The sequence below is a fragment of the Caloenas nicobarica genome, chromosome 8, assembly GCF_036013445.1.
Source record: "Caloenas nicobarica isolate bCalNic1 chromosome 8, bCalNic1.hap1, whole genome shotgun sequence".
NCBI lineage: Eukaryota > Metazoa > Chordata > Aves > Columbiformes > Columbidae > Caloenas > Caloenas nicobarica.
In genome coordinates, this window is record NC_088252.1 from 2,873,382 (window position 1) to 2,883,809 (window position 10,428).

A 10,428-nucleotide genomic window follows, 5' to 3' on the forward strand; every position below is an offset into this window, starting at 1 on the left:
GAGAGACATCGGACTGTGAATCCTTAATGTAAAACACAGTCTCTTCCCGGAATACATACTGATACCTGTGTGCATACTGCTGCCTGTATTTACAAGTTAATTTAGGGGGAAGAGTAGCCAAAGTACCAGGAATCCGTATTTTAAATAGATTGGTAAGGGGAAGGGTATTGTATGTAAACTGAGGCAGGGTTGGGTGGTCTGTAAACCCTGAAGTACCAACCCATGGGGAACAGGGGAGGGAAATTGCTGCCGGGATTTTGGGGGGCTACAAGTAGGGGCTTTTTGCCCTATTGTGTGTGCCTGCCTTTAGGCAGAACACCCAGTGTTGCAAAATCGTTATTAAAAAAATTGGTTTGCTGAGAGATCCTGCCTGAGCCTATTATATTTGCAAAGGAATTGTTTGCTACACGTGTATTCTCTTCCTTCTTATTTTTAGTGATGTGGACATTCCGTATACCCATAGATGGTATGATGGGTTTGTATTATATTAATATATTTATAGATGGCTTGTCTAGCTCTGGTGTCCTCAGCACAGGACACACATGGACCTGCTGGAGAGGGGCCAGAGGAGCCACAGAAATGATGCGAGGCTGGAACAGCTCTGCTGGGAGGACAGGCTGAGAGAGTTTTGGGGTTCAGCTGGAGAAGAGAAGCTCTGGGGAGACCTTATTGTGGCCTTTCCAACTTAAAAGGGGCCGATAAGAAAGATGGGGACAGACTTTTTATCAGAGCCTGTTGCGATAGGACAAGGGGTGATGATTTTAAACTAAAGGAGGGAGATTCAGGCTGGACATGAGGAAGAAATTGTTGGCCCTGAGGGTGGTGAGAGCCTGGCCCAGGTTGCCCAGAGAGGTGGTGGATGAACCATCCCTGGAGACATCCCAGGCCAGGCTGGACGGGGCTCTGAGCAACCTGAGCTGGTGCAGATGTCCCTGCTCAGGGCAGGGCTGCCACTGGGGGAGCTGGGAAGGTCTCTTCAACCCAAACCATTCTATGCTTTTTTTCCTCTAAGTGCTTTTTCAAATTCTCTGGAGGGAAAAAATGAAATTGTTTTGTGCATGTCAGAGTTGAAATCAGATATTTGAAGTCTGCTACCAGCATTTCAGTTTCTGAGTAGGTGAAACATGATGCCAGGGTTCCTCCAGCCTACTTTTTCTGAAAATTACTTTCTTTTTTTTTTCCCCACAGCTGTTGACAGGCAAATACCGCGATACCCAGACTTCTATAACCGACAGCTCTGCAGTTTACAGAGTCAGCAGCGACAAGGTGAGTGGGGGGCGGGTGGTTTTTAGCTGTACCTTTGGTTTTCTGCTCCCTGTGCTAAACTTACCTTGATGCTTTTTGTGCTGCTCAGTCCTCCCAGCCTGAAATCAGCCCCCAGTTTGGGCTGAGATGGGATTTTTCCAGGCAGTGCACGCTGGGAAAGTAGGAAAATACTGAGAAGTATTACAGACTTATCGTCTGTGCAGTTTCTTTTTTCTTTGCTTGTCAAATTGTGAAACCTTTTTTGGCTGAAAACCACGTCTGTGTGCTGGGTTTTGAAAGGTGGGTAGCGCATGGTATTTTTTTCTGTAGCAGAAGAAAAAGCTGCTTTTACAAGTCGAGTAAAATAACAGCACTGAGGGGAGAGTGGTGCGGTTCGGAGCAGGAGGGAGGTTTGTGAGGAAACATTGTTCTGTCGTGTTTGGTTTGTTTGCTTGGCAGTAATTTCTGTCTCTTCCAAGAAAATCTGAATTTAAGAACTTTAGCAGGCTTGAAAAGAGCCTTCAGCTGAACCTCATGTGATCCCAGAAAGGATTTGGTTACATTCAGCTGCCACGGACGTGGTTATTTTCAGTTTGTGCCGATCTCTTTAGTTTCAGGAGAGTTTGGTTTTTTCTTGCGGTGGGTGCACACGTGGCAGTGAGAGCAGCACAGTACGTGCTAGGGAGCTGTGGAAGTAGAGGATGGTTTTGTGGCTTCTTTATGTCAATCTTCAGTAATAAAATGATAAAAAATGTTTAAAAAGGGAAGTGGAGGCCTTTTCTTTTATTAATGTATTTGTGTCTTTTTAAGATGGAGCAGGCAGGTGTTTGGAGGGGAAGAGGCACTGGCATGCTGCAGTGTGGATTGCTGCTTTTCTTTTTTTAAATTGTAGGTGAGGTTTCCATTAAAATCCAGGAGCAGTGAGAGGATGGGGCCTTGTGTAGCGTTCTCTCCCCTCGAGAGATCCCCTTATTGTGAGAGCTGTGACGTGTCCCTCTTTGGCCCCGCTTGATCAGGAGAGTGAGAAGCGTTTGTTCTCTCTAATGTCACCGCTGTGGCTGGCAGGCTGTGGAAAGGGAAATGTTTGCAGCTTTCCCTTAAAGTATTTTGCAAAGGCATTTTTATGCTATTCACAGCAAAATTTTGTGTATTCAGGTGAACTTGCAGTTGGGTGGATTGTGTGCCTGAATGGATAGCTTGGTTCAGAGGTGGTGGGATTAGCAACAGGGACTTGCAGGATGGGAGTTTGTGGGTTTGCTGTCAGGGACAGTGTAAATGTGCTGGTGTGCGGTGGCTGCAGGGGGGGACTGCGTGTGAGAAATGGGCTGAATATTCTCATGCCAAAAAAGCCCTTGAGGTGCTGGAGCGAGTTGAGAGAAGGGAACGGAGCTGGGGAAGGGGCTGGAGCACAAGTGTGATGGGAGCGGCTGAGGGAGCTGGGGAGTTCAGCCTGGAGAACAGGAGCTGAGGGGAGACCTTCTGATCTCTGAACTGCCCGAAAGGAGCTTGGAGCCAGGGGGGGTCGGGCTCTGCTCCCCAGGAACAAGCGCCAGGACCAGAGGAAACGGCCTCAAGTTGCACCAGGGGAGGCTGAGGTTGGATCTGGGGAACAATTTCTTCCCCAAAGGGCTGTGGGGCATTGGAACAGGCTGCCCAGGGCAGTGCTGGGGTCACCATCCCTGGAGGGGTTGGACAGATGGAGATGAGGTTCTCAGGGACATGGGGCAGTGCCAGGGCTGGGGGAACGGTTGGACTCTATGATCTTGAGGGTCTTTTCCAACCAAAATGATCCCCTGATTCTGTTTTATGGTTCTCTTTTCTCTGCGGTCATGCCCTGCCCTCTCAGCTCGGATGGTTTGCTGGTGTTGGTCGCCTCCTTCCTGACTCCTGGTCAGCAGTGTCGTTCCTCGGTGTTTCTTCTGCCGAGCAAAATTATTTGGGCTGCTGGAGGGGCTGCACCGCAGGGAGAGTTACATGTTCCTCCCAGGGTGGGGATTCACTCCCACTTCTGCCCCAGCACCAGGCTAACTGGAATCCGCTGGTTTTCCGTGGAAACCAGACTGGTTTTCTGTGATCACAGGTACCCTTAGATGAAGTGTTGCTAATTCCTTCTCGCTTCTGTTCCCAGAGCGCTAACGTGACCTTAATCGACCTTCCAGGCCACGAAAGTTTGCGGCTTCAGTTTTTGGAGAGGTTCAAGGCTGCAGCCAGGTAACCTGGAGGAGTTTGGCAGGGGAGGAGGGGGCAGGTGGTGTTTTGGAGAGGGATAAACCAACTGATGGTGCTCGGGAAGATGGTTGCAGAGCTCCAGCCCCAGCGCTTGTTCTGCCCTCCTTCCTCCAGAGCCATCGTGTTTGTGGTGGACAGCGTGGCCTTCCAGCGGGAGGTGAAGGATGTGGCCGAGTTCCTGTACCAGGTGCTGGTAGACAGCACCGTGCTCAAAAATGCGCCCGCGCTGCTGATCGCTTGCAATAAACAAGGTATCCTGCGCTGTGGGCTTTGGTCCTTGAGTGGTAGGGGAGGCTGAATTTCTTAGGAACTGGGATTTCAGCAAAGCAAAGGCTGGAGATGAGCTGTAATCTTGGACTACTCAGCAGGAGTGTTTCTAGCAGCTGTTGGAAGAATTCTTAGGTCAGATGTGTCAACTACCTTTGCAGAGAAGCGCCGCTTGGGAGAGCTACAGCTTTTTAGGGGAGCTGAAGTGAGGCAGGCGGTTTTCTGCTTGTGCAGAGCTGTCTTCTGAATCTGCAGGCAGCAGAAAACAGGATCAACTTGAGCATAACGAACTCTGTACACACTTGGTAGCTTCAGTGTTAAAATCAGACAGCTGTTTAGCTGCCAAGATTCTCTGTTTTCTCTTGATTGGACTAGAAAGAGCATCCAGTTCCAGACAAGGGTAGATTTTCAGATCCCTAAAACTTTTACAGTGAAAGAGTGGATCCCTGTGTAACAATGTGAAGCTTTTGGGCAGGGTGAGGTTTGGTTTTCTTAGTTCTTTCCTGCGTTGTGTTAGGAGCCGGCTGAAGCTTTCCTGGCCCCACGTGCCCTGGGTTACAAAGCGCGGTGCTGTGCTGGGTGATGCCAGGAGAGTGCTGGGCCTTGGGGCTGGGTTGTCAAACCCCTTGCTCTGTCTGTGAGAAGAAATTAATTCCCCATGTTATATCAGACTTTTGGGTTGCTCCCATTCACCCAAAGCTCCAGACACAGGTGTGTTTGTCCTGGTAACTCTTCTGACTGCCTTTAGGAGAGGGAACCAGGTTCTGACATGACACCAGAGAGCTCATTTCCTTTTCTTTTCTCTCTCTAGATGTCACAATGGCAAAATCGGCAAAACTTATTCAACAGCAGCTGGAGAAGGAGCTGTAAGTATGAAACTGGATCTGAAACCCTCTGAGCTTTGTCTCCCTTCTCCTTTCTGTCTATTTGAGCTCCCTCGAGCCACATCCAAGTTCCCTGTAGAAAGAGAAGAGTCTGTTTTGTCTGTGCAGGTGTAGAAAGGATGAGAGAAGATCGCTCCTTGCTAACGTACATAAAAAAGCAGCAGGCACAGATGGTGTTTTTCCTCCTAGAAGCTGTGGGCTGGAGAAACAACATTCCAATCCTGTCCTTGTTTGGGACCCCTCTCTTGGCTCCCTGTCCCTCCTAGGAAGGACATTCCCCTGGGATGACAAATGATGTGTGATCTGTTGGTAATTTTAAGTTCTAAGAGGAAGAGGAGAAAGTGGCTTCTAGGCTGTGCTACTTTGGAAGCTGCCAGCGGAATGAGCTGCTGGCGAGTCCATCTGGGGAGGGTGCAAATAGAAGATGTTTTTGGTTTGGTTTTTTTAGCTATATTTAGTCTCTTCGCATGAAGATTCTGCCTGTGAGTCCTATAATTGTAGTTGGGTCAGATCAGCTGCCGGAGAGACCCGTGCAGCTCTTGTGCTGTGGTGAACTTCCCCACCAGCATCTAGCAGAGATTTTACTTCCCCACACATGCTCAGAACAGGATATTTTGCCTGTGGAGCCTGTTTGCTGGCGCTCTCGGGGGCAGGAGTGGAGCTTTTTGCTTTCCAAACAAATGCACGTTCACAGGACACATCCGTCTTGTTGCCAATCTCCTTGGCCAGCAGACGGCAGCACGTTTACTTGTGTTCTTCTACCTTCCTGGTTTTACAGGAGGAATTAGTTGCCGCATATTGGAGTTCTCCAGGAAATTAAGCATTCCTTGGTTTTGATTTTGGGCATTTAGCCATTATCTGTATGTAGAAGTTGGGTTTCTAGGCAGGTGCCCCGTCAGGCAGTGTTATTCCTTGGATTGCAGAATCCTCTCCCTGCGCTGCTGTGCTTGGATGTCCTTGTGTGGAGAACCCAAGGCAGTGTGTGATCTCATTCTTCAACTCACACCTCTGGGGAGTGTTGTTCTTCCCCTGGACCCTGTGAATTTAGCTCATTTGTGTGAATAAGGAGCAGCTGGGGCTGGCAGAGAGCAGGTACTGCCAGAGTGCTCTGTCTCCTGGAGAGATGTAGTAGCCCATCCGTGAGGCTCCGTAAGTGACCTGGGGAACAAGGGTTGTTTGTATCTGTGCCTGCTGTAGCCCCTTGGCTTCCCCAGCCTGGCGTTTTGGGACCTCAGAAGCAGTCACACCACGGCGCTGCTGCATCTGTCGGGCTGTTCGAACTCCCTGTGCTGCCTCTGCCTTGGATGTCTGATGACCAAGTGCTGGGTCCTGCACTTGGGTCACAACAACCCCATGAATGCTCCAGGCTCGGGGAAAAGCGGCTAGAAAGCTGCCTGGAGAAAAAGGACCTGGGGGTGTTGGTGACAGCAGCTGAACATGAGCCAGCGTGTGGCCAGGTGGCCAAGAGGCCACCAGCGTCCTGGCTGGTACCAGCACTGGTGTGGCCAGCAGGCCCAGGGCAGCGACCCTCCTGTGCTGGGCACTGGGGAGGCCAAACCGCGAATCCTGGGGGCAGTTTTGAGCCCCTCACGCCAAGAAAGGCCTTGAGGTGCTGGAGCGAGTTGAGAGAAGGGAACGGAGCTGGGGAAGGGGCTGGAGCACAAGTGTGATGGGAGCGGCTGAGGGAGCTGGGGGTTCAGCTGGAGAACAGGAGCTGAGGGGAGACCTTCTGATCTCTGAACTGCCTGAAAGGAGCTTGGAGCCAGGGGGGGTCGGGCTCTGCTCCCCAGGAACAAGCACCAGGAGCAGAGGAAACGGCCTCAAGTTGCACCAGGGAAGGTTGAGGTTGGATCTGGGGAACAATTTCTTCCCCAAAGGGCTGTGGGGCATTGGAACAGGCTGCCCAGGGCAGTGCTGGAGTCACCATCCCTGGAGGGGTTGGACAGACGGAGATGAGGTTCTCAGGGACATGGGGCAGTGCTAGGGCTGGGGAACAGCTGGACTCGATGATCTCGAAGGTCTCTTCCAACCAAAATGGTTCTATGATTTTATCCTTCCACCCTGCACGTGGCAGGGAGTTGGATGCTGGGGAAAGCTGAAGGGCGGGCACAGCAGTGACATTGCAGCGTGGTCCTTCGGCAGATCATACTCAATCCCCCTCTCAGTCCCCAGAGGTGTCTGATGCACTCGGGTGGCGGTGGGTTGAGCCACTGCACGGTCCCTGATATCACGGTGCCTCTCTCTTCCCAGTTAGCCCATTAAACTAGTGCAGATCTTGAGCTCTGGGGGCTAAACCATGTGTAATTCCTGGTGACTGGTATCTCCTGTGGGGATTTTGGGGGAATTCAGATGGAGGACATCACTGTGCTGTTCATTACAGAACAAAACCTGGTTAGGCACGTTTCTTTGGGTGTGTTCCTGTCTGTCTTGCTCTCTTGAGTCTCTCTGCAGTTGTGCCTTCCAGCAGATATTTAGGAGAAGTGGCCAGAGTGCTTGTGCCCCCCAGGGCAAAGCCATGCGGGTGCCTGTGGGACCGTTTGTCCTTGCTGCAGCTGGTGTCCTGCTGACAGAGCTGGCTCCAGCACACCCCTGCAGTCCTGGTGTAGGTAGAATCGTAGGATCACAGAAGGGTTTGGGTTGAAGGGACCTTTCCAGCTCCCCCAGTGCCCCCCCTGCCATGAGCAGGGACATCTGCACCAGCTCAGGTTGCTCAGAGCCCCGTCCAGCCTGGCCTGGGATGTCTCCAGGGATGGTTCATCCACCACCTCTCTGGCCAACCTGGGCCAGGCTCTCACCACCCTCAGGGGCAAAAATTTCCCTTTATCCAGCCTGAATCTCTCTCCTTTAGTTTAAAACCATCACCCCTTGTCCTATCGCAACAGACCCTGCTCAAAAGTCTGTCCCCATCTTTCTTATCGGCCCCTTTTAGGTACAGAAAGGCCACAATAAGGTCTCCCCGGAGCTTCTCTTCTCCAGGTACCGCTCCCCTGGTTCACAGCTCTTGACTCTTTCCTTTCTCTGCAGCAACACCCTACGCGTGACCCGCTCTGCAGCCCCCACCAGTCTGGATGCCATGGGAGGCCCAGCCCAGCTGGGGAAGAAGGGGAAGGACTTCGACTTCTCCCAGCTGCCCATGAAGGTGGAATTCGTGGAGTGCAGCGCTCGGGGCAGCAAGGGAGAGGAGGGAGACGCTGACTTCGAAGGCCTGGAGAAATGGCTGGCCAAGGTGGCCTGAACGGAGAAGGGCAGGGCTGGAGGGAGAGACTCGGGGAGACTGGGGGTCAGGACGCTCGGGGACGGAAAGGAAAAATACGTCCTGAAGCACTCAAATCTCATTGTGCTGTAGAAAGAAGAAACTTAGGCTGGAAACCAGCGTTGTGGTTCATTCCTCTGGTGCTCATGGGCAACATGACACAACTACTGGTGTGATTCCCTCTGCCTGTCTCTGTTGCACTCTTTCTTTTTTTCCTCTCCCCTCTTCTTTTGTCTTCCTCTGGGATGCTGACCCTTTGGAATTCTGCATTTTCCTTAATATTTAGGCTTTTCATTTGGTAGCTGCCAGGCAAATTAGGAAGGAGTAAGTTGTAAAGATCAGAGTCTGCGTGTTGTATTCCACCTTGGTTTAGCTTTACAACCCCGTTACCCCTCGGAGCTGTGGGTCACCTCCCAGTTCCCACTTCTTTCCCCGGCCTCTTGCTGCTTGGGAGCGCTGCGCGCATCGTCAGTGCTGCTCCAGCAGAGCGCACAGACTCTCTCTGGTGGGCAATCGTTGAGGAGAACATCAAAAGCTGTTTACCCCCGTTTCTCCTCCCTTCCCGTTCTTTCAAACCGCTGCAGCCCCATTTCTGTGGGACCGGAGTGGTGTGTTAAATGCCAAACCCAGGCTGGCTGACGTGCCTGTGTCCTTTGTTGTGAATTCGGGTGATTTCCACTGTTGGACAGTTCTTGGGGGGGGGTTTCTTTAACCGAGGGCTTGTTTCACTCTGCTTGTAGGTTTTTCTCCCACAGGCATGTACACATGCTCTTCGAGTGGTAAAGTTATAGTAGCATCTGAGCTGGAAACTATGAGGAAAGCCTGGTTTTAGGTTCATACCTACAGTATGTACATGACAAGTACTTTTTGTTCCTTCTCCTGCTCCGGTGACAGCAAGAAGATCTTTGTGTGTGTGTGTAATTAGCACTTGTGGCCAAATGCGAGGGCAAGCCAAGGAGCTGCTGGCACTAGTGTGATTCCTCGTCCTGAGGAAGATGCTCAATGAAGAGAGGAAAGAAAAGAGATTTTCTCAGTTTATTCTTATTTGTCCAATGCTGTGCTGGGGGTTCAGCTTCCTGAAATTTTTCTTTTGGTTTTTTTTCTCCTTTTATTTTGGCGTGGGAGCGAGTAGCTCCTGGTAGACCTTTTCTGTCCTTTGCAGGCTCGTCTCCTCTCTGGTTTGATGCTTCCTTCATCGCTCAGCTGATCTTTTGTGGTTTTTTCCTTTCCATCTGGGGCATCCTCTGCCTCCCTGTAGTGTTGCCAAGTGTTAGTAGCGTTGGGAAGAGCGAGAACAGTTGTCACGAAGACCTGTGCTCGTGCTGGAGCTGGGCCTTGCATTTCTCGCCTTGGGAACCCTGTGGCCCTCCTACCATCTGTGCAGGAGGTGGGGAGGGTTATATTTACAAAGTAAGTTGTATTCTTACATTTCCTGCAGCCAGAGCATTGTTGGAACATGTTTGTTGTGCTTTGAACCCCCCTTAGCCAGAGCTCCTTCCTAGGCCACCTGCTTTGACTCCGGAATGCTGAAGTGAGAATATTGCTGTTTCTTTGGGTGATTTTTCTGCTTGCAAAGACCTGTCGCCTTGACAAGCAGAGGCCAAGCACCGGCCTCTGCTGGGGTAAGGTAGCATGAGGCCGTGGCTGGTTTTAAGTTATTCTTCTCGAAAGTATTCCTTAAATAAAATTTTTTTGCTTAAATGCTTGTTCTCAAGTCTTGATATTGTCTGTATTGGTGTCTTCTCGGCGGTGTCAAATCTGCACAGACTGGGGCTTTGCTTCTGCTCAACACGACTCTGGAGATGAACCTTCCTGCTCGGTGGCCAGGTCTGTGTTGTCAAAAGCCTCCTCCACGCACAGGGCTTTTGGTTTTGCTCTTTTTTGGGGGGGTGTATATTGACTCCTTCCCCAGCAGAGCCTGCACGGGGCTGTTGCAGAGCTGCGTGTGGTTCTTGAGCCGTCATCCATCACTTGCCTGTTACATATTTGGAGCTGTTTTCCCCAGTGGCTGAGGGAAAAGGGCAGAACTGGAAGTTATAAATGTTTTGTTTTGGTTTCCATCCCCCCCCATCAGTTTTGAGGTTTATTTTTTTTGTTCTTGTGCATAGACCTTGCTGGGCACGTTGCTCCTCAGGCAATGTGTTTAGATGACTTTGGCAAGACTGCGGGATGCGATAAACTCAGTCCCTTCTGCTCCAGCTGCCTGACCTGCACTTGGTCACCCCACAGGGACTGAGGCTTTCACTGAACTTTAAAGCTCCTTTGGTCAATGTTTTTTGGCTATGGGTTGTGCAAATTGTCTCCCTGGGAAGGGAGAGTGTTTTTTGGGGGAGAGGGGTAAGCACAATGAGATCCAGGATAGCAGAAAGCACATAAAAGTGGAGGAAAGATTGCCGAAGAGCAAAGAAAAGCAGAAATAGCATGATGTCTGAACGCTGGCCTCCCAGGGGTGGTGGCTTCCAAGGCTCCCAAAACCAGGTGTTACAAGTGTGACTTTTCCTGTGCCGTTGGCCACCTTGACACCTTTGGAGTCAGGAGCTTCTGCGTTGG

The 10,428-nt window shown here is 51.0% G+C and overlaps 1 protein-coding gene across 2 annotated transcripts in view; it reads left to right on the plus strand.

The window, feature by feature from the left end:
- Positions 1 to 9,579, plus strand: part of SRPRB (SRP receptor subunit beta) — a 64,191-nt gene extending 54,612 nt beyond the window's left edge. For both annotated transcript variants that reach the window (XM_065639906.1, XM_065639908.1), the window contains 5 exons: positions 1,189 to 1,266; positions 3,374 to 3,456; positions 3,589 to 3,725; positions 4,553 to 4,607; positions 7,650 to 9,579. In XM_065639906.1, the coding sequence (XP_065495978.1) occupies positions 1,189 to 1,266; positions 3,374 to 3,456; positions 3,589 to 3,725; positions 4,553 to 4,607; positions 7,650 to 7,860 (564 nt within the window). In that variant the 3' untranslated portion in view covers positions 7,861 to 9,579. The remainder of the gene's footprint in view (positions 1 to 1,188; positions 1,267 to 3,373; positions 3,457 to 3,588; positions 3,726 to 4,552; positions 4,608 to 7,649) is intronic.
- Positions 9,580 to 10,428: the final 849 nt, after the last annotated feature.